The following is a 23,942-nucleotide window of genomic DNA, read 5'->3' as shown; positions in this document are numbered from 1 at the left end:
GTTGTTTATTCTTCTCTGAAACTTGCCCTAATTTTAAAACCTGCAGAATGAGAAGAATGGCTGAGGGTCTTGAGCCCCGAGCAGTTTGCAGATAGTTGTAGTACAAATCCCAGACCGGGGTTGGCCTCAGTGGAGCCTTTAGAGGGCTGTTCCAGCATGTGGCTGCTGGGAGACACGAGGGACCCTCTGCAAGCAGTGCTGGTGGGCTGTGCAGGAACACGGTGCTTGTAGACCCTCGGCCAGCGCTGCTCAAGACCCCAGGCTCTGCTCATCCCTCCCCTGAGAAGCATTTCCAGAACTGCCCCTCCTTGCAGCTTTCCAAAGTTTTATAGCTCGTGGCTATGTGAATGAAGATTTAATGTGAGTGAGTGGGAAGAAAGGACTTCAATTAATCTGATAAGTTTGAGAAAGATCTATGTGTTTACTGTTAGTTGTTAGTTTACTGCTCCAAATATAAAATAATCTCGTAGTGCTCTTTTCTCCCTAGATGCCTGATAAACCTTAATACAACAAAATTTATATATGTGTGTACTTACTTTTAGACAGATGACCATGGAAATGGTTGAATCGCAACAGGATGAAAATACAGTGGATTCTCTGCCAGACAGAGATGCTGTTCATGATCAGAGTCAGCCAGGCGAAAGTCATATTTCCTCAGTACCTCAGGTAAGCTGAAATGTGGAAGGACGAGAAGAATAAATAAAGTGACATTCAGAAATGTTACGATTCTTTTATTGTTGATGATGAAATTACTAACTTGTATGGTGTTGTCATGTGCTGTAAGTCTTGTTATTAAATAGGAAAAAACACCAAGCTTATACTGAAAACCATACCTGCTGTATTTAACGAAAGGCCAGTATAACATCAGGTCTGTTAAAAGGTGACACTTTTAGGAGACTGGGCTTTTCAGAATGATCATTAGGGATCCTTTACACTTTTCTCAGATGATCGTATGTATTTGTTATGCAGATGAGGATAGAGTCCTAAAGAATTGAGGTGGCTGCAAGATCAAACAGTGGAAATGTGTGTCTTGAAGATGAGTTGCATAACAAAAGTGAAAATGAATAAAAATAGTCATTGCTCTTTCCTACTTCCATTTTTTTATAGCATGTGTTTAGTCTTGCAAGTACAGTTGTGCTTGTTCTGTTTCATCTCTGTGCATGTGATGACAGTATCTGGGTTTCTAAAATGTACATGTTCTACATAGTAATCATACCTGGATACTTCTTTGGCAGTTAATGGATAAAGATGACATAATAACAATTCTCAAACATGAAAATAAGCACTGAAAGGTTCAGCACTTGAGAGAATGTTCTTGCCAGTGCTAAGATTTATAGCTTCAGGACGTTGTGTAGACCCCTTTGAAGGATCTTCAAAACAGCTTTGTGAAATAAAGGAACTGAGTTTTAAAAAAAAACACCACCACAACTTTAGAGAAATTCTTCCACATCAAAAGTTAGAAGTTAGTAAGATTTCTGTCTGAACTATAAGGGAGGGATGCTCCATTATTTCATGCCATGTATGTGGCGTGTTAGATACTTGATTTACATTATAGGTTTATTTTCAAGAGTGAATGCAACTGGGTTTTTCTGGGTCTTCAGACACCAAGTAGAACCCTTGTTTGTTTTTTCTAACCTGTGGTATTGGGTTGTGGTTTTGATATCTACATCCCTGGAAATCCTGTGTTGGTTTTTTTGTTTTGTTTTGTTTTTTCCCTTGAAGAATGGAGTATGAAACCAAGATATTTTTTTTCTGCTGATTTCACCCCTTCATTTCATCTTTCTTTAATAGTTCAAATTCGGTATTTTAACGTAACAGATTTTACTTGTAAGCCATTAGCTCATACAACAGTCTCTGCTGGTATCTCTTGGTACTTGAGTACTGCGTGGTGGTAACTGATGAGGTTCAGCTGGGCAGGGGCCTTAGGTCTTTCAGTTAAAACCAATAACTCTTGAAGTACTGATGAGGAGAATAGTCTGGAGTTTGCATCTCTGAGTTCCTTAGGCCTTCTGACCAAAAGGAGGAGCCGGGGCAGAGCTCAGAGCTGCTCAGTGCTCTCAGCTGGAGTCCATGTCCCTGTGTGGGCCTTCCAGAAAAGCGGGTTCAGCAGCGTGGCGCCGCTGAGGAAAATGGCGGAGCCGGGAGGCCTCCAGCGGGCGGCCCCTGGAGCCCCCGGTGGTGGCCACTGACCAGCGGGGGCCTCGCCACCTCAGGCCAGGCCACCGCGCTCGTCCTGCCACCCCTGCGGCCTGTGGGACATGCACTGCTGGCCTTGGGCAGCCGGGAGGCCGTGCCCACCCCCTCGGCGCCCTGAGGCTCAGTTGCCGCCGTGTTTCGGTGGGTCGGCCTGACCTGGGAGGAGAGCTTATTGCCGAGAAAGGGGAAAAGCCTGGTTTTGCAGGGAGCTTTGTTTGGTCTAAGATGAGGAGGACTCTCGTAGTTTACGTTCCCACCTGGCACGTTCTGCAGGTGAGAGGTCGTCCCAGTGAAGGTTAGAGAGCCATGGTGAGAGGGGAAGCAGGGACTTTTTGGGATGAGGAACATCCCCACCTGCTTCTGCTGGGTGTGGGGTGGGAAACTCGGGGCGCTTCTGAGGGATTTGTGGCTGTGCTGCTGGTCTGGCACCTGTGAATTTGGGACAGAAGGGCACAGATAGCTCCTTCCCTCTCTTTTACCTCTGAAGGAGTGCAGTTAAGAGAAGGCAGCCACTGAAAGTGACTGACATGTAGCTTGCTCCCACTTCCAGTCATCTCTCCTAGTAATTTTCTTGAAGTTGTACAGTAATGTGAGAAAAGTAGGATGAGTTGGTTCCTACCAAGAGGTAAAATGTCTGCTCGCTGAACTTGAGGGTTATTTTTCAGACATCTGTGTGGGGGTTTTATTTTTTTTTCCAGGCAGATATTTTTTCAACCTTGGTTTTGTTCAGTTAGAAGTAAATCATTTTCATACATTATCTTTTAATACTCAGTTTGAGGTTCTCTGTATATTATCAAAGAATGACAGAATGGTTGAGGCAACGAGGGACCTCTAGACCAATGGCCCTGCTCAAGCAGGGTCAGCCAGAGCAGGTTGACCAGGACTTAGTGAAGGTGGGTTTTGAATATCTCCAAGGATGGATACTCCACAACTTCTCTGGTTGGCCTGTACCATTATTTGACTTCCCTCACAGTAAAAAAAAAAAAAAAAAACAAAAAAAAACAAAAAAAAACTTGTGTTCAGGTGGAATTTTATGGTTATTAATTTCCTTGGCCTTTTGTTGAATTAATACTTTGTCCAGGGAATGATGAGGAAAATGCTGAAGGATATAACTGCATAGGAGTGTGTTTTGTTTGTCTGTTTTCCTCCTCTGGAATTCAGGCTTTTTAGAGAAATACCTGCCACCTAGTGCGATAGAGGCCGACCAGGTAATCAGTGTGGTGATTGTATGAAGAGAGCAGGCGCTGTTTTTATGCTGAAGCATTCCATTGATACTGTTTGGATGGAGAACTGTGGTGTGGTGGGATAACCTCCAGTGCTATGGGGACCCCTTATAATTTATTAGCAGAGATAAAAGCTTTTTTTTTTTCTTATGTTGTATAATAGATAGTTATATGCTCCTGCAATTTTTGATGATGAAAGTAAAACATTTTTTCCTGCAAAAGTAAAAATTAGCAAATCAGAAACTAGCAAAATGAGATGCATCTTTCATCCATTGAGGCAAAACTGACGATTTCTGCTAAAGGCTAAAGGGATATTTTTGTAATAAAATTAATTAATATAGATTAAGATAGGCATGCAAGGAATTCAGCCACAGATGCTAAGTCCCAGCCACCAACAGAATTATGTAAGAAAATATTTATAAAAGTTTTGGTTGTCTTTAGAAGCTGTTTGAACTGTGTAGAACACCCAAACGAGAAGCTCGATGCCTTTTCCTCAGTGAAGAGCAGAGGTGTGAGGTGGAAAACGTCTCCATGGGTTTTGTCTCATATACACAGGTGATATGCTAATGCATATAGGGCTGCTCTTAGAAAAATAAGTTAATTTGGACTGAAATATTCTCGTAATATCAATGATAAAATTTGGAACAGTTACATGTGCATTGTTATTTAAATTAATGTTCATTTTGCAGCATTTTTAGAGTCTATAGCATTCTGTGGTGTACTGTGCTCAGCTACATAAATATACTGAGTATAACTATAAATAAGTAAGAGCAATATGCTTAGAACTTTTTCAATTTTGATAAAGTACTTTTTTTTCTTTAATCCTGCATCCTGGATAAGTTCTTTGAATCAGTTTTTGCATTTGTTATATTCCATCTATTATTAGAGCTGTGTTTGCTGCCTTGATCTGAAATATTTTCTGTTGACCTCACCGTGCTGGCCCTGAACCAGACATGGGCCAGGATTTACAATGTGAAAACTGCTGTCGGAGGGATTAGGAGGGACCTTTCTGATGCAGGGAGTGCAGAGCTGTTGTGAGCCGGGACTAGTCAGGTTTAGCACTTCAAGGACATTCACTTTGGGCTCGCAGCACGAAATGTTGCATTAAATCTTGCTCCTAGGAGATTGAGCACTGTAGAAGTTCTCCACAGTGTTGTGAATGTGGCTCTAAAACCAGCCTGCCAAGTGCAAGTCCAGGGCATTTAGGAAAATTGATGGTAGAGCATTATGAACCTGCAGCTTTGTCACTGTTTTGTGCTTCTTCAAGGGTATGCTATTGCCAAGTGGCTGAGATCAGTCTAACCTTGACTTCCTTAAAACTAGGAGTTTCCTTTTTGGTGTTGGCTGTGCAATTGGCCAAAACTTCCCTGTCTTCACCTTTTCCTTGCAAAGGCTAGGCAGTACCTGAGCATGACAAGTCCTGTGCTCTTCTGTTAGGTGAACCCACAAAGGGTTTGTTCTTTTCCAGAAGCACTCCTCTCATCACTTCTGGAGTCCTTGCAGCGTTTAAATTCTACAGCTGAGAGACAAACCAGGTAGAACTGCGCGTGGTGTACTTCCTATTAGCCGTGTTTGAGGCATGAAAGGTTGAGCGTCAGTGTGAACTCTGTAGTACCCTGTAGGGGAAAGTTATCTGACCTTGAGTGACAGTGTGTGTGTGTACGCAGGACAGCTGTGCAGTGAGCCATGGATCTTGAAGTCAGAGAACTGATAAGCAGTTGAACTCCTGAAAGAATACGTACCTCAGTGTGAAGATAATTCCTGTTTATTTTTTTGACGGGTGGGGCGGGAGGGTGCCTCTTGCTTTGTTTCCCTCTTTTTGCAAGAGGGAGCTCTTCTATTTCCAAACATACAGAGTACGGGCCCACGCTGCCATGACAGACTACGTGGTTGGTATTTGTTGAAGCTATTAGGCTCGACTGTTGCACACGTAAGAGGCTCGACCATCAAAGGATATTGCAACATCCAAAGTCTGTTAGCAATTGCTGGGGCATAACCCTTGCACTGTTTAATCAGGTACTTGGGATGTTAATCTTCCGCTCCCTCTCTGTGTTGCTGAATTGCTTAGGGATTGTTTTCGGGCATTGTGCTAGACAGCCCTCGGAGTGACGATGTTAGAAGGAGCGTTGCTCATCGCTGACGGCTGAAAGTAATGGTTTTTTTGCCAGGGTTGTGTCAGTCAGTGTGTATGCATGATAGCTTCAAATGGCAGAGGTATCTCGGCTAACACAGGACTGTTCAATTCGAAACAATTCAAAGCGAAATGCGAATCAAAATTATTTTTACAGTTTTAAAAATTTGTAAAAGAGGTGCAAAATACGACGTTGGAAATTGTCATAGTTCTAGAAAACAAACCTAAGACAAAGTAGTCACAGACTTTAAGTGTAGTTCGTAGGGACTGCAATAACATGAATGTGCACACAGTATAACTTTCAGAAATTGGTGGAAACTCAGCTATGATCACATCAAGTTGAGATGTTTAAAGCAGATATAAATGAGCAGGCGAATCACTTTTTGGTTTTGGAACCAGCTTTAAAGATACTATTGTCTCTCCTCCCCCTGCACCCTCCACCTCCATTTAATCTCCTTTCTGAATTAATGGGAACAAAACAATTCATCCTGTGATACTGTCAACTTTAGACTATTAGCTGAGTGATTTTTTCATTATTATTTTTTTCCCTCCTTGTGCGGTTAGACTGAATGAATAAGTAGCTCTTAAATGACTACAGCGTTTCTTAATTTTGAGTACTGGTTTACTTCCTGCTTATATGTGCCTGACCCATTGTGTACCAAACACAGGAACTAATAAACTGTACGTGTAGTGCAGTTTGGTGTTTGTACTCAACATGTTCTTCCTGATATCCTAGAGAATTGTAGCAGATTACTGCTATCTTTGAGAGCTGCAAACTGAAAGGTTTGGTGAAATTGCCTTTGTAATGTTTTGAAAAGTTAGCATGCTTTGTAAATGTTTAGACTGCTCCATGCTCCTTCCTTGAAGCTGGGGTTTGGGATGATGTCAGCTTTGACTGACAGAAAATAGATCACGATCTTCAGGACGTTCAAGATGTTCTAGATCTCAAATATGTGTTCTGATAATAATGTTGGTATTTGTGTTATAGACTGGGAAGAGAGCTTGTGTATCCTATTTCCATGTTGCCATTTAATGCCATTTAAGGAATGATTGCTTGCATTTAGGGATTAAAAATGTCCTCAATTGTTTTATTTCCTGAAAATCTGTTCAGTTTATTACAACAATCGAGCAATTGCATAGTGAATGTGGACAAGCTCCTGTGTCTGTTTGCTAGAAACATCGTTTCTTTGAGATAATGTGGGCCAACATCTGCTCTTCTTGATAGCAGTTCGTCTTAATAGCAGATAAACGTTTTCTCTTGCCTTAGGAAAGAAACGTTTCCCAGACAAGCAATGGCTTACTGATCATAAATAAAGTGTCATTTAATATTAGGAATTTAGAAACAACAAAACCCCCAAAAAACAACTTCAGTGTGAATATAGAAAAATACAAAACTCTTTAAACACTTTTTTTCAAATTGGGCATTAATCATGTTTTTCTTCTCACTCTCATCTCTTTTTACCTCTACTGCTCACACCAGCTACCTTTTTGGGCTGAGAACCAAGCTAGGAAGGGGAAGATATCAGCATCTTAGATATGAGTCAGGGCTTATTCTTGTTCATGCGGAAGTTAGAAATTAAGTTTTTCAATGCAGTTTACTTTCAGAAAGACTTATCTATTTTTATCGTATGATTTTATGAAGTTGTTTGTAATTTTTTTCCTCTTCACTCTGAGTTTCAGGATGTTTCATCACAAAGAACTTGAGATCAGTCTTAGTGTTTTCCCTTTTGCTTCAGTATTTGTTTCTGATAACAATTTTAGCAGTAAGAGAATAAAATTTGAGTTATTTCTTAGTCTGTAGATGCTTAACTATTTCTTAACACATTCGGCATCAATACAGGTGATTGAGAGCCAGGGACTGGGCAAAGCTTTTGGGCTCTGAGATGTCATTAGAAAAAGGGGTCAGATGTCTTCCTGAACAGAACGGGGCTACCTTTTTCTTCAGCTCTGCTAAGTTTAAAGATTTGTCTGTACTTTATTTTAGTTGTATCTAAGTGTTCCAACTCTGTCTTGGTTTTGTGAAATATGTAAAGTGAATTTATTAAACTAAAACAATTTACAAACCCATGCATTGCTTTATTGAATGCTTTTTTCCTTCCTATTATCGCATCCCTTGAGACATCTATCTGAAAACCAAAAGTTGAACCTAAACTTTTAGCTTAACAAAGCAAAAACAAAACAGTTGTGGATATTTTTTGGACCAAGAACATTCTGCTCTGTATCTTGTTGCTGCAACATACCACTTGAATGAATATTGGTGTTTTTGGTTATGTTTCTTGAGCTTCTTCCTAGCCTTCATGCTAGCGACAGCAGATTTACTCTGTGATAGCTTAGGGTTGTTTTTGATTGAAAAGAAAATGTGAAGTCTCTGGGGGGAAGGGGAGGAAGGATGAAGATTTGCCGTTTGGTAGGGCTCAGTTTTCCACACCATTTGGAGAGAGACCACATTTTTCCTATGAAGACTTGTGTACTTGTGTGTGAGATCAGTACGCACGCTTAAGCTGTTCTGGGTACGGCATCAGAACCGGTTTGTTTTAGTATCACTTCTAAAAGCATTTACTGAAATCTTGCGGCGTGTTTCTTAAACATGATGGTTGTAACTTTTGCAGGTTTCTGTAGCTGCATCAAGTGCTGGAAGAGGATCTCCAGCAGTAACTCTAGTGCAGTTGCCTTCTGGTCAAACTGTTCATGTCCAGGGTGTCATTCAAGCCACACAGCCCTCAGTCATTCAGTCACCACAAATGCAAGCTGTTCAGGTTAGCTCTTTTATTGTTCTGTTTTCATGAATATTTGGTGCTTCATTACTCATGCCCCTGCCCTCATCTTCAGCTTCTCTTCATTCCTGCCGGCGCTGGGAGATTTACTCGTGCGGTTCTAGGAAGGTGGGGGTGGGGAGGGCGGTGGCAAGCAGCCAGCTAGTAGCAGCTCAGCAAGCATTGTGTAGCGATTCCTTAATGCTTCCTGTTTATTTCTTAAGAAATTGTGTCTTGGAACCCTGAACTTTTGCAACAGCAAGTTTGTAATAACATGACCTTGTTTTAGCGTACCTTGCAGTTCTATTTCGTTCAACTCCGCGATCGTCCTGATTCTAATGGAAATTTGCAAGTGTCTCTTACGCTGTATTTCTGAGAGCATCTGGATGTGATGGAAGTAAACCTAGCTTCAAATGATTCCTTGTTGGTGTAGCAGGCGCAGTTAGAGCATCTGGTACTGCTTTTTGTGGGTGTGTATAAGTAAAGAGCAAAAATAAGGGCAGCCTCAAAATAAACGTTTATTTGGCAAATCTTCACGTTTGAACCTGCTGATGTTAGAAAACAGGGACCGGTACAAAATGCTTAGAGAGCTTTCAGAGCTTTTAAGTAGCGAAAAAGACTGAAGAGAATGACTTTGCACTATTTTGCAAATGACTAGGCAAGCCTCCCATTAGCGTTTTTCTTGTAGGCAGGAATGTCTTTGATCCTTCCTTAAAAACTGATTGCAAAATGAAGGCTGAATTGGTTCTTGCAAGTAGAATTGATAATCTCTGCAAAGAAAGACTAGATAAGTTACGTGTGAACTGTTTTACCTGCAGTCGTTGCAACGTAGTCAGGAAAAAACAAATGTATTGTCAGTCTTCTTGAGAAGCTGCTTTGAAACTTTTTAGTAGCTTTCAAGTATAATAGATAAAAAGGCATATGCAAGTATATTTATCCTAGAGACTAGAAAACAAGAATAAAACCTTAGCCAGGTATTCAGTAGTTTATTTGTAGGTGTAGATGATGGGCCATGGTAAAGTTTGGAAATTCTAGATTGCTACTGAAAAGGTGCAGTAGATGGCTTGGGTTTGGTCAGACTTGAAGGCAAATTGGAATATTCAAAAAATAAATACTCTTTTTGGGAATCATTTCTAACTATAATTTGCCAGGGTGAACTTTATCAAATAATCATGTTGTAGTCAGTCCTAGTTTCTGTCACTGTTTTTCTTCATGTTGCTGTGCTTGGGGCATACATACAAAAACAGGCCTTGCTGCAGAGCTCAGGAGGAGGAATTTCTCCCGAATCTCTTGACAGCTGCTGCTGTGTCGTCTTAGGGGGTGGAGATCGACTGTTTGTTGTATTGAGTCAACTCTGCCCTCTCTTTCCCGAAAGAGCAGAGATGGGAAAGCTGTGTCCTGGTTAATACTAACTTGTTAGTTCCATTTTTTTTGGCTTTGTTTTCATTTGAGCATGTTAATGGCAAATAACGTGACTCTCCCAGAAGGGCTTGAAGATGCTGTTTTTAAAAAAAAAAAAAAGCCTTGTGAAGGACTCCAGTACAGCATTGCAGAGGTTGCCTAGGCTCTTCTGTGATCTTCTTAAGCACTTTATCCTGCCACCTGGCGCTTCCTCCAGATTGTTTGGCTTTAACTTAGCGTACTTTTTCTGCCAGATAGTGGGAGACTTGGAAAATGGTATCAGCCTGCTTAAATAAATAGATAAAATACATAAATAAAAATATCTTGAAGGCTGATGGTAAAGCCTGCATGACCTCTCCCTCAGACACCTGCAGCTTTAAGCTGGAAGGCATTTAATTGTATTTTTTTTCTTGTAACACTGTTGCTTTCTGGATGAAAAATACTTGTCTGCTTGTGTTCTTTGTTCTGTTATTGTTGTTTTACTTGTAGGAAGGCTTGCAATTCAGATTATTTGACTTTGTTATTTGCTTCTCCCCTGTAGTATATCAGGTATTGACAGAGGCACATGAGCTCGTATTTGTTGTGAGCTATATTTGTTCAAATGCAGAACAGCGTGTTAAGGTTGGAGAAGTCGGACTGATGGCCAGGAGAAATGGCACTGCCTCCCTTCTGTAGGCCTCATGGACATGGCTGCTTGCTATTAGAAGAAACAAACGTTACATTTCTCTCTTGTATCCTGATGAAAATTAGAACTTTTGAAACTTCTTGCAGAAAATTTCCTCTTCCACATTAAAATGCTTACATTTTCTTGTTAGTTACTTACCATCTTACCAAAGTGCCGCTGTTCCTGACTTCTTGGTTGTCTTCACAGTCAAGAAGGGGTGGCCATTAGTAATTCTAAGTGGAATGACCAAGATCTTGTTTTCCTGCTGTTTGTCCTGGGACGTTTTTTTTTAATTATTTTTATCCTGTGGAGTGAAAGCTCACTTTCTGAGTTATGCTGCTCTTGGCTGTGTAATGTTGCCTTTAAAGGACTGTGCCAGAGGCTTGAAGATTGATCCATGAGTAGATCCGCATAGGGCACTGGAAATGCCTTTCAGAAGATCTCTGGTCAGCATTGGTTCATCCTGCAAAAGAACGAATACAAATGTTTTGAACCTCTCGTGTCTCCCCAGTCAGCTCTGAAGCCTGGTTTGGAGCTGGATGCTTGTAGACATGCAGAAGTGCTTCTCATTATTTCCAGGTCTGTTTTAATTAGATAGGCATAGTGTTTTAATCGCATTCCTATCTACTACCCAGCAAAATTGAGGCTACATTATTAATGTAATTTTTTTTTGCACAAAATTAGAATGTAATAAAATTAATAAGTAGAGAGAAACCCTCGTTCTGCAGTAACATGTAGTTCTTTCAAGGTGCAGTTGTACAGGTTTGAGATGGAGTGACACAGGCCCATGAATTTCCCGAGCCTTCCAACCAGTCATTTTCTGTTGGTCATGCAGGTTTTGTTTTCAGGCACCAAGTGCTGAGGCCTGGCAGCCACATTACTTCTCGAGGTTTGTCTGGTCTTTCCTGAGCTGTAGAGAAGTCTCCACCCAGGTCGAACACTTGAGCCTTCTAGTCACTTCACTCTTGTTTAATGACGTGAGTGCTTGTTCAGCGGTAGTTTAGAACAGTATTCGGTCTGCAACTGCATTATGGTCTTTATGTAAAAGGTCACTTTCCGCACCACCATTAGCATGCTGTTTCAGTTGTGGAAATCGTATACACCAGTAGTTCTGAGTAGTTGCAAGAATCAAGAAATTCGCATGTTTTTCTTGTTCAGTAATCGGTTTCTGTTCTGTGTAGTGTAATATTTGCTGGCAAAGAATGATTCAGCTCCAGGCCTTAATGTGTTGGGTAATTTTAAGAGACAAGAACCTGTGAAAATAATGCTAATAAAGTCTTGAGAAAATAAAATGGATATTGTAGACTTCACAGAAGTTTCTAAAAGTTTCAAGAAATTGTTGTTGTATTTATGAACGTGTTGATAAGTGTAATTTAGTAAATGTATATTTAAATAAACTTATTTTCTAAATAGATTTGGTGTGGTTTTGAAGAAGTTTTTGTCTTGTATACAGTTATTTAAGGTGCATTCATGCAGTATTCTGCATTTTAAATGTTTAATTTTAATTTAAAAGCTAATTGTACAATATTTTTACATTTAAAGAAATCTATATTCAATACTTTTTCTTGATGTCACTAACGTTGTAATGTGGATTATTTATATTTTTTCGAAATGGAAGATGGCATCTAAGTGCCTGTGTGTTGCTAACGTCATAGTTTGTGATGTGTTGTGGAAAGAGAAGTCCAAGATCACATGATCTGTGATTTTTTTAAAAAGTGCATAAACTTCCTGTATGCAAACATGGAAGGAATTTTAAAAAATAATCTTTTTACTTTTTTTTTTAATGAAGTTATAAATTTCAGAAACTTTGCTATTACAGGTAGCATCGATTGCAGATGAGTCTGCAGAATCAGAAGAGATAATTGATTCTCAAAAACGTAGGGAAATACTTTCAAGAAGGCCTTCATACCGGTAAGGACTTTTGGTTTTGTTTTTGGTGGTTTTAAAGGCAGGTTTTATGTAACAGCAAAACTGTCTGATAAAAGCCAGTGACTTAGTTTCTCATGGATATGGAATTTCAAATATATAAAACTATCTTTGTTCTCTTCTAGAAAAATTTTGAATGAACTCTCTTCAGATACTCCTGCAGTCCCGAAGATTGAAGAAGAAAAGTCAGAAGAAGAAGGAGTGCCTTCTGGAATTTCTCCAATGTCCATGCCAACCAGCCTGTATCAGACTAGCTCAGGGCAATACAGTATGTTTGCAAAGATCTGTGTTTCGTTGCAGAACACAAATAGGAACAGTTTTTTTCTAAAAGTTCCATAATGAAGTAGAGATGTTTTGGTGAAGAAGAATGAGAGCTTCTATATTTCTAAATAATCTAAATTTTTATATTTAATTTCTCCTAACGTGGGCACAACAGACATTTTAGCCTGCTTCTCTTAATGCTTGTTGATTGCTAAGCTTAGTCCTTCTAGAATTCCTACGCATTAAAAATGTGGAGGTGAGGCTCAGATGAAATGACAAATGTTGGCACTGGGTTATGTTTTGTGTGCATGTACAGTGTTATAAACCATTGCAGTTTCATGTTGCTGTGACTTGATATGTATTAGTATTATACGCTACATGAAAAATGACAATTGGTGAGGAGCTACTTTTTTAAACATAGGGTTGGAGCAGGAAATTCTTTATTAACTTTGAATTTTCATTTTTAGAAGAACAACCTATCTATCTCTCCAATTGCCAACGATTAACACTCTCTTAACTGCAGAATTAACCTCAATTGTAGTCTTCAACATTTGGTACTTTATCCAAACACAGTCTAAAAGTTAGTTTCACAATTCTACTCTCTAGCTTTTTTTTAATTCCTGTGTTTATGTTGAAAACATTGCATAACTTGCTCCATGTATCTTCTTTGTGCTTAATCGTATATCATCTAAGGGATACCTTTCTGATAACTTTTTTTTCCAATTATGTATTTGATAAAGCTTCATTCCTGCAGTTATTTTTTGATGTCTTTCTATGCATAGACCTGCTGAAATGCAGGTATTTTCCCTTTCATATAATGACAGCAGAATTGCCAAAGGAATGTTGTTTTCTGAAGCTTTACTTTGGGAACAGAGGAAGTCTATTAAAACATGAACAGTAGAACATAAAAGAAGATAAAATGTCTTTCTGCATGAAGTGTTCTAGTCACCCTTAGAATTCCTCATTTATTTTTAGTTTGTACAACTGAGTTGTTATCAAGTCTGAGAAAGCAGAATTCGCATATAATATCTGTGCTTCTGCATAGAAAGTAATTTTGCTTGGAGTTCCTAAGCTGCTTTTCTTAACCGTCCTGTAAGGTGCAGACATAAAGGTCTGCTTTGTGATGTCCATCATTTGAAGTGCTCTTTTCCATGGACTTCTGGTCATACTAAATGACAGTTACCTAGTCCAGAATCTGCTTCTTTCTTTTTTATTTTTTGGGTGGTGGTGGTGATGTTAGCTTCAGAAAAGTATTTGCAGTTTCAAGACTAAAAAAGAAAGTACTATAGTGTCCGTACTATGCTCTAATGAGCCTTCAAAACTTAAGGATTTCTAAGAAATCAGGAGTTTGGATTTCTTACTCATAAATTCCTCTGTGAAACCAGACTTGTGGTTGCAAGAGACCATTCTCACATCTTAATGGAAGGAAGGATATTTTAGTTTGAATGTTTGTATAAATAATAATGGCAGGGAAGTGTATAAAAGAATAATGAAAATCTCAGTTTTATCTTTCTTGTTCAAACAAACATTTACTTTTGAAAAATCAAAGAGCAGAGAGCATCACCAACAATGTGCTTGAATTAGAAGGGTCCATAGAAATTTAATTTAATCTAATTTATCTTAATTTAAGCTTGGCTTGAGCATGGAAGCATAGAAGAATTCTGCTTCATGCTGCTTTTTCTTTCAGTAAGTTCTATTGGTAGCTTTTTTTTTTGCAGTACATTTAAGATAAATAAATATTTGTAGATTTAGTTAATGTTTCAGACATAATGAGACATGGCTTCAGGATGCAATGTCAGTCTTCATAGACCCTACTGATTCAGGCTTAAAAATACATTTTGAGAGCCTTGTCTTCCTGGAAATTGCTTTCTTACTCAATTTATTAATTTGATGTTTTTTGATTTTGAGTTTCCATTTCCAAGTTAAAATGTCATATATCTTTTTCTGCAGTGAAGTCTGTTCTCTCCACTTCTGGTTAGGAAAAAAATACAGCCTTTGTCCTTAAAATTACTGCTTGCCGGAAAGGTTACATCTGAGGTTGAATCCAAGTGGTAGCAAGGATGGTCATCTCCTTGTAGTAGACGGAGTCTTAATTTGGAATTTACCAAAGAGAGCTTGGCTGTTTGCTTCTAGTTCTGACAGCAGGCCCAAAAGGCACAAATCTGCAGCATTTCTGGGCAGCTGTGCTGCTGCCTGCCTGGGGTCCCCTAAACCCGGGAAGGCTGTGTGGGAATGGAACGTCTCCCGTGCTGACTTCTGGCTGGGTGTGATGCAGAAGGTCACTACAGAGATCTGTTTTATTTTTCTCTCTCTGTATCTGCTTATCATCACCGTATCTGAGTACCTCTCTGTCCCTGGCCGGTGTTGGTGGCCTGGGTTCTCCTGTGTAGGCAGCCAGCAGTTTGTTTATAAAGGTTTCGCGGTGTCCATGGCAATGAAGGCTGGTCTTGTAGGGTCACTGCAGCTCTCTCTACTGTGGCCTGGTTTAAAATATACCATATGTCACTAAATTTGCTGAATCCTTGTTTTTCTTTATTTCTCTCTCTATTCCCGAATGGGAGAGGCAGGTTAAGAGTAGCTGAAAAGATAGTTTTGGCTGTATGTTGGTGTCGGTAGGTACGTGATGATTATTTTTGGAAGAACTTGATAACATACTTGGTTTTAAGATAAATGTACTTGGTTCTGTTACCAGCAGTGATGGCTGCTCTTTGCTTACTTTTTACCAGCCAAAAAATACGTTGCCATGGTTTCCAAATACCATTTTCCTTTCCTTAGGGTTCTTGGCTTTGGCCTGTGGAAGCAGATGGACTGACAGGCATGACCAGCTAGATGAAATGTGGGTTTACATCCATCACCGTGTATGTTGATTTTTCTGTAAGGAGAACATACACTTTTTTCCTAAGGCGGTGTCTTTTGTGTGAGCCACGTAGCCTGATTTGCTACAAAACTACTCTGCTGGCTGTAGTTCTGGCACAGGGGTTGTTGAATACTGAAAAAAATGGTTTGCCTCACCTGTGGTGGTGGTCTAAACACGCAAGAGTTGTTTGCTTAAATGGAGATTGTGAATCAACTTCTTTCTTGCCTACTCGTGCATGTCATGATGTTCTTTCTGGACTAGTGCAGGGAAAATGAAAATAACTAGTTCTTTTGCCATCTGTTTTGGTTACTTGCTGTCTTAGGAAAGGTTTTTAACAATTTTTATCAATTGCAGAATTAAGAAATATGCTGGGAAAGACCAGCTTTTCCTTGTCTTGGGAGGGAGGGAAAGATCTGATCTTTCTGAATTAGGGGTGTTGATCATACTCAGAGAATGGTGTTAGTTTCACCTTCAGTCCTAGCTAGAAGAGAAGCTGCCATTTATATCCAAGTGCACAATGTACAAAACTAGGGGATGTCTGGGAAAATCCAGTATTCGATGAAGGCCCAATTTCAAGTAAAGCTCTGACAAAGTATCTGTGCAGTGGTTGGGATTAGGGCAGTGAATAGGGTGGGAGGAGTGTCATGTTCATAATAGGGTAGGAATCGATCCTATAGGAGAGAGAGTGGAGTACATTCTCTGTTATTTAAAAAGAACTGAATTGTGATCTAACTGAACAGTTGAACTGACTTTTTTATGTAGTGTGGTACTCTAATGGTATAGACATACCATTTTTTTTTGGTGCTAAGTCTGTGTGAGTTCAGTGTTCGAGTAAATTTCACTTCCCTGGGAGGTACTGACGTTCTGCTGAGAACCTGCTATTGTCCTGGACCTAATGAACAACAGAGGAGACAATGATTTATTCTGACTTCTCTTTCCTCTAAGCTGCCCCCAAATGGGGCACTTCCTGCTTTGGAGGCCAGACAAAAACAGCATATTGCTCTTTTATTTCTTTTTTTCTTCCTGTAATGCCTTACGGAGCCCCCGTGTAACGTGCGTCTGGTTCTGTGTGATGTTCCCCATCCTGAGGGTAGGACTGGAGGTCATGCTGAACCTTGTTGCAGATAAAGCTCAGCCTGAGAGGAATTCCGTGTTTTACCCCAAATAGAAACTAAATTAGCTAATTGTATTTGGCCACTTTGGTAGGTGATTCCTATATTTTGAAATAAATTATCTGAGGTTTTAGTAGATTGCTACTATTCCCGAACTTACTAATAACAGTTAGTGATTAGTAAGTAATTGCCTGTTAGTGTTTCAGTGCTCTTTGAAGTGTTACTGTCTTAGGTTGTACTTTCAAGTTAACATACTGCTGTCAGGACAAAACATCTGAAATCAACTGTCTACCTCCAAAATTCTTGTGGGTATCTCAGAAATCATGTACCAGATGACCAGAGCTGAACATTCAAAAATGCCCTCAAATACTGTGAACCTGGCCATGAAATCTGAGGAGTTGACAGTCCTGAATCTGTACTTACATATCACGTTTGTACCATCTCAGACCACTTCAAGTACAATGCCAGTGATTGTCAGTTAAATATCTTCACGGGGAGACTTAAGCCCGTTATTTCTTGGGAACTGGGTTCTCTTCTAAAAGTTTTTAATTAACATATTCGTGTTCTTGATGAGGACAACGCTAATTTGAAAAGACATAGACAATTAATAAACTCTGTAGGGAATTTTGTTTTTGTCTAATTATTTAATTATGATGAGCTAGCCGCAGGTTACACAGCATGTTTTTTTGTGGGGAAAGTATACTTTTCATATTGTTGACCACATGGGAAGAAGACTCCGTTCTGTTTCTTTTCACATAAGCCAGTAAGCCAGACTCTTTACAGCTTTCTAAAACTTGGGAAAATGTTTTTGTCCTAGGCTTTCAGTCAAACTAAGAAAAGGAGGAAGAGTGAGTTTAGAAGAATTGTTACTCTTCTGTCTAGATGTCCTAGGTTTTGTGTCATGGGATTTGATAAAGACAGATTTTTAAAATAATCTTTTTATATTAGTGTAGAAAACTGCAATTCTTTATAGCTAGAAGCTACCAGTCTTTTTTTTTTTTTCCCTCTTGTATTAACACTATTTTAGGACTTCATTAAAAATATTCTTTCATTATTATTTCATTTTAGGACTTTCATTAAAAATATTGCTGGAAATTTACAGAGAAACATATGTGCAGCAGGTTTTTTTTCTTCCCTTGTTAGACACATGGCATGTACTACACAACAGGCTTCATGTTTGTGAAAATCAGTATTAACGTTAACGTGTTTTGGGTTTCTTTAATACAATTGCTCATTCAACAAGAAGAGGACCTGGAGTCCTATCAGACGATGTTTATTTTAAAAAGGGAGATGTGCTTTAGCATGTTGTGTGTCTCTTTCTGTTGACTAACCTGTCATTTTCTTTTTATGTTTAGTTGCTATAACTCAAGGTGGTACAATCCAGATTTCTAATCCACCCTCTGATGGAGTCCAGGGACTGCAGGCCTTAACGATGACAAATTCAGGAGCTCCTCAGCCTGGTGCTACCATTGTGCAATATGCGGCACACTCGCCTGATGGCGCACAACAGTTTTTTGTTCCTGGAAACCAGGTTGTTGTTCAAGGTATTGTTGATTAGTCTACTACATTTTACTTTTTTCATATTAAACATTTCTTCCTAAACGGCTTTTATTTTGTGTTTACATTGTAGCACTATTAAATAACACTTACCTGTAATATGAAAGATGGTCTTACAAGGAGACTGAGTTCCTCTGTTCAGTAAAGCAGATACTTCTTTAGATTAAAAAAGTTATGAGGAGGAAATAACAGGATAAAATCACCTTCTGCTTTGAATACTTTTATCCATATTCTGAGAGATATGTTTAATTGAAGTAAAGATGGTGTTGCAGTTTGAACTGAGATGCTGAGTCTGCATCTCATTTAGTATATGAAACTAATTTGTTTTTTTCAACAGCATTCATACAACACGAGTTCTGATGTTACTTGGAAGTTTACAAGGCTATGTTTAGGGCAGAATTTCCTTGCAGTTTGTGTCTTGCCATTATTGGAAAGGAGATCCTTTCATGAAGCTGATTTTCTCACAGAAGAACGACTTACAGGTCCTGCGAAATGTACACATGTGAATTGAACTGTGAATAGTGAATTCTTAAACCTTACTGTAGTTTATACAGGATTTCCTATTCTTCCACTGTTCCCAGCCATTCAGAAATGCTGAGGGAAGTGGAGAACCAAACACATCGGATTCTTATCAATACCAGTAGGGTCGAGATTTGGATTATATTGAGGAAACCTTTTGGAAACGTGTACAAGATCTCTATATAGAGACACCAAATTAATGCTATGGAGGATATAAGGAATTTATTTTCCATTTTCCTTTTTGTCTTTGTGTCAGTACAGAGGAGTAAAGTAGGAAACATGGGCAAATGCTTTCTTAAGCCAGAACAGCTAACTGAAATAAACCATGAGAAGGGTAGGAAGACTTTAAACATGTATTCATGGAATGGATGAGTGTCATCAACTAAATGCAGACAGATAAAGAATCATGGAGTGGTTTGGATTTGGAGCAACCTTAAAGACCATGCAGTTCCAACCCCCCTGACATGGGCAGGGGCACCTCCCACTAGATCAAGTTGCCTAAAGCCCCATCCAGCCTGGCTTTGAACACTTCCAGGGATGGGGCATCCACAGCTTCTCTGGTTCCAGTGCCTCACCACCCTCTGAGTGAAGAATTTCTTCCTTATATCTTCTAATCTAAACTTACCCTAGTTTGGTCTGAGATAGTTGGTAAAGTCCAGGTCAAGGATTTTTTTTTTTTCACCCTAATAGGGATGTTTGGGATAAGTTCTGTCTTTAAGTGGCTATTTCTCTCCCTTTGCTGTAAAGGAAGCTCAGGATGTAAATAACGCTATTAGCTTGTAAATATTTAGCTTTTTGGGACAGTACTAAATAATGACACCAAACTCGAATTCTTCCATTGCCTCTGGTCAATTCCTTGCTGAAATATCATGTCTTTCTAGGACTTAGAAGCATTTCAGTGAAACTTTAATACTATAATCTGAAAAACCTTAAAATGGTCTTTGTGGTGGAGACAGCACTATTGTAACTACCTGAAGTGTTACTAGGTATACATTCTTAGTGAAGCCTTAAGACCCAAATTTGTCCTGGTGTTGTGTCCCCCCCATTCTGGTGGTGGTGCATGTATATCTCACCTCTGATGAAAACCTTCAAAACAGATTCAGAGACAGTTACTGAATACCTGCTATGTCCTGTTTCTGGAAGTTTCTAGATACTTTCAACTGAATTGATTTGTTTTCTGTCCATGCTTAGCAAAGTTGAATTTTCCTGGAATTCTGTTTCTTTGGGCCAAACAAAGACTGGTGCTTTAGTGATGCTCAAAGTGGTTGACACTGAAGAAAAATGCTACATAAAATATACAGGAAAAATACAAAGGGAATAGTAAGCGTGCTTGAACTCAGAGATGAGCAGAAGAGGTTTCAAATTATTATACACTATTGTTCCAAACAAATCCTTTAGGTGAAAAATAGAAGTAGGAAAGCCCTTGAAAATGTATAAGGTAAGAGAGATCTTGTTCTAATAATTGCGTATCATCAACAAACCTGAGTTACTGAGGATGGAGTGAGACAATGGAGCAGTAAGCCCTTGCTACAGGTCATGCTGTTTGATATGGCTGAAAGTCTGTAGGTATATAGGTGATGAACATGTGTCATTTATGTACGCTTTGGCTATCAATACATGATATCGCGACAGTGCAGATTATAAGAGGAAAGCAACATTCTGCTTAGTAAACTGTCAACCTGCATGTCTATATTTTTATAATGGTTTTGGGTAGACAACATTTAAATTTGACTTATTATAGAAGGGAGGTGGGGAACAAACCCAACAAATAGCAGTCCTGGACTGTAAAATATCTGTTTCAGAACCTTTCAGATTGGGTATGTATTCAGATTTTTTCCTAAAGGATTTGTTGATGAATCTGTTGCGATAATGGGTGGCAACACATAAACCCTGTGCTTGATATTTTCTGATAACCTGTGTGATGGGAAAAAGGACTAACATAAAAGGGCCAAAGATACTGATCTGAGTGATACTTTGTTAGCTACTAATTTGCCTCTTTTTGCCAACAAATGGAGCTCTGATGTCCTGATGGTTTCCTAATACTCTGGGCTCTTTGCTAGCTGAAGAGAAGGAAGTGTTCAATTTATAGTGAAAATGAGTGTGGGAAAATCGTATCAAAAATATTCTGTTGGGACCTAGGTGTGTTTTATTAATATGGTCAGTGATATTTCAGAGATCCGTGGCTGGCATTTCTTCAGTGCTTCAGTTCTGATCTTTTATTCACGTGATCCTGAAGTGGTCTTAGAATCACGGGGGGATCCTCCCTTGCACTGATGCTCCCATTATTGATGTCCTTGGCATAGTTTCACAGCTGATGAATTACCAGTGTAAATTTGTTACAGGCACAGGCTTTAGGAGTTTGCTGTGCCCTGTGTACAGAACAGTGCCTGGACTGCTGGCTTGGATCTAGTTTCATTCAAGCTGGTGTAAAGGAGTAAATACTTTAAAGATGAGATTTTTTTAATTTTTTTTAATAAGTCAGCCAGATCTCTTGGACTTATTTTTTTTTTGAAAAAGGAGGGAATGGCTGGAGGGGCTGCCCTTATTCAGAGTTACTGGTCTGCCTGTTAGACCAAAGTCACTCTCATTAGGTTGACTTATTTTGTTGGAGCTTTCTTCAGTCTTTTCTGAAGCTTTTAACTGAAATGAGATGAGTGGGTTGAAAGTCTCTCCCTGCCTTCCCCCCCCACCCCCGCCCCATGAGGAGCTGTAGCCTTTCATTTACTTGTTACAGCTTGTTAAGCTCTGCTGCCTCACACGGCTGTCTGTCAGATTTCTGCCTTCTAGTGGAGCTGCTCAAACCAAAACAATTGCACAAGTCCTTTTAAAATGCCACTAGTTTCTGTCCAGTCGAGATTTTATCCTAAATCATTCATGAATTCTGCAGTCATTTTCTTAATTTCTGTCAGTCAGTGCTCTGAATCTTTGTCTTGTTTTACAGCCAGCTCTGTGGTGAGTGCTTTCTGTAGCTTTATGTATAATTCAGGGGAAGAGAACAAAGCTGGGTTTACAGAAATACGGAAGGAAGAAAAAAAAGCTTTACTGGAAAAGCAGTTCTTTGGGCTGCAGTTTCAGTGAGCTGTTCCAGTGACAGAGCATATTAATGACAGCGGTAGGCAAGTGAGGTCACTGTGATGTCAGTGCTCTTGCTTGTAATCCTGCACATGCTTGCTAGTTTGGAACAGTTCATGCTGAGCTCTGGTAGAGGGACAGGAGAAGCCTGTGTGCAGAAGCTGGTCATGGCTGTAACAGGAGATGAAACAGGTAAAAATTATATTAGTCTTTTACATTATATTGGGGGTGTTTAAGCAATGCTCAGTGTTTGTGACGTTTTCTTTTGAACTTGTTGCTGTAACTTAATCCTTCAAAACTGGTACAAAGGTTCTGCTTATACCTAGTCAGCCTAGGATTTCAGAGTAATTGTAACAGTTTCACTTGGGGGGGAAATTAGTGTTAGTTTGTAAGTTCTTGTACAGATTGATTCAGATAACTAATATTTGATAGAGGATTCTGCTGAAAAAATCCATTACTTTTAAATCATTTAATGTGGATATAGTCATATATATTGTTATGCTTGTAATTGTTCTTTTTATTTATTTTGTAAAAAATGACACTGCCTTTTTTTTGTTTAGCAATAACGGCCAACAGATTTGGTAGCTAAAACAGGCATAAGCATAGCTGTAAGACAAAGGTGTAAGTTGTTTCAGTGGTATAAATGAACTGTTTTGCTTTTCTTATTAAAGAAAATAGTGAATAGAAGCAGATTTGAGAGCAGAAATTTTAAGTATTGCAATGCCTGCTTGTTTTCTCCTCCGCTGTTAAAATGGTCTGTTCCTCAGCTAATTGAGTTCAAAAGGCTGACGTCACTAGATTTCCTGGAATCGTGTTGCAGTAGGGAACTGGAAAAGTTAAACTCCAAACAAGATACACATTGACGTCAGCTCCAAGTCATGCTGTGATTTAGTCAGTTCCTTTCTGCTTCGTCAATTGCCTCCGGCAGCTCTGTAATGTTAACCAGTTTGCAGCCGGTACCGACGTGCTGCTTGTTGCTGGTACATCTTTTTTCATTAATCCAAAGATATTTATCTTCCCCGAGTCCGTGCTTTGTGTTTTTGTACACAAAGGAATAATGATTCATGTCTTGTTTAGCCAGTTCAGTGGTGAAGTTTAAAACCCTTTGATAATTTAGTCTCATCATTATGACTCACAGGAAGGGAGAATAGATACACCAATACGTAGCATGTATCAGTTTTTTTTTCTCCTGTGTAGTTGCTGAAAGAATTCAAATGCAGGGATGCTCTCTAGTGTTCAAGCTATTTATTTTTCCCCTAGGAGCTTGCTGATACAAGGTGCTTGATTTTTTTTGATAACTTAGGTAATTTTTATTTTTTTCCCAGAAATTAATTTATAAGGGTAGTTGTGCTCTTGTGAATGTCATTTTTTGTTTAATTTCCTGTTAATAATGTCCTTTGTCTAAGTCTCATCTCAAAGCTTTAGGTTTTTGGTGACATTTTTCTCCCTTGCAATTTTAAGGAGGGAAAAAAAAAAAGATGATCTATGGTAATGTGCTAGGAAAATATACCATCTGCAGAGTTGTTGCTCTGTTAACATTCTCAGCCCTATGTCTGATACGTAGGAATGACTTTAAAGCTCCGTAGGGTTTCATTAGAAATGAACGCTGTTTTTAAAGGTCTGGCAGTCTGGATCAAGGTGTTGGGGATTTGTGTCTCAGATGCTGAAATGGAAGGTACCCTTCTGTGTAGTACATGTGTATGTTAAACACCATGGTTATGGTGTACCCCATGTGTATGACTTAAACGCCATGATTTTTTCCAAGGGTATTTTAGCCTTCCTGTTTAAAGTCTGTTTCATCTTTCCCAGTCTCTTTTCCGGGGAAACAGTACTTCATTGTAACATTTAGAGATATTACACAAAAATGTGCCGAGTTAGAAATAATCAATTTGTAATCGTGTCATTTACTTCATCATAAAACAAACATTACTGAGGTATGCTTTTTTTCCCTTTTTTTTTTTTTTTATCTGCAGTGCCTGCGTTTGCTAGGTCTGTACCAACAACTGGTTATTTCTCTGTGAGCACACTTGGCGGTTCATAGCTGGGCCAAGTTTTAGGCAGGGACAGACACTCTGGAACATGGTCAGCCCCTTCGCACAGGCGTTGTTGCTTGCTTACGTGGTGCTTGTTGATCCCAGCTGAGATAGGGGCTCGCTGTTGTTGAGCCGTGTTGCAGGTGCCTATCGCAGAGTCCTTTTAACAGCAGCAACAATAAGTCCTGTTAGGTAACGTCTGAGTGTAAGTCAAGCAAAGACAACAGAGTTGTTGGT

The 23,942-nt window shown here is 39.3% G+C and overlaps 1 protein-coding gene across 9 annotated transcripts in view; it reads left to right on the top strand.

The window, feature by feature from the left end:
• Nucleotides 1-23,942, top strand: part of CREM (cAMP responsive element modulator) — a 33,386-nt gene that overhangs the window by 4,713 nt on the left and 4,731 nt on the right. For 3 of the 9 annotated variants that reach the window (XM_050709046.1, XM_035545492.2, XM_035545489.2), the window contains 5 exons: nucleotides 543-666; nucleotides 8,160-8,306; nucleotides 12,188-12,279; nucleotides 12,420-12,562; nucleotides 17,880-18,068. In XM_050709046.1, the coding sequence (XP_050565003.1) occupies nucleotides 543-666; nucleotides 8,160-8,306; nucleotides 12,188-12,279; nucleotides 12,420-12,562; nucleotides 17,880-18,068 (695 nt within the window). Of the gene's footprint in view, nucleotides 1-542; nucleotides 667-8,159; nucleotides 8,307-12,187; nucleotides 12,280-12,419; nucleotides 12,563-17,879; nucleotides 18,069-21,412; nucleotides 21,865-23,942 lie in introns of those variants that run through there. The other 6 variants (XM_035545495.2, XM_035545496.2, XM_035545494.2 and 3 more) reach the window with 4 other exon arrangements.

The sequence above is a fragment of the Cygnus atratus genome, chromosome 2, assembly GCF_013377495.2.
Source record: "Cygnus atratus isolate AKBS03 ecotype Queensland, Australia chromosome 2, CAtr_DNAZoo_HiC_assembly, whole genome shotgun sequence".
NCBI lineage: Eukaryota > Metazoa > Chordata > Aves > Anseriformes > Anatidae > Cygnus > Cygnus atratus.
This window is presented reverse-complemented; position numbering and strand designations above follow the sequence as displayed.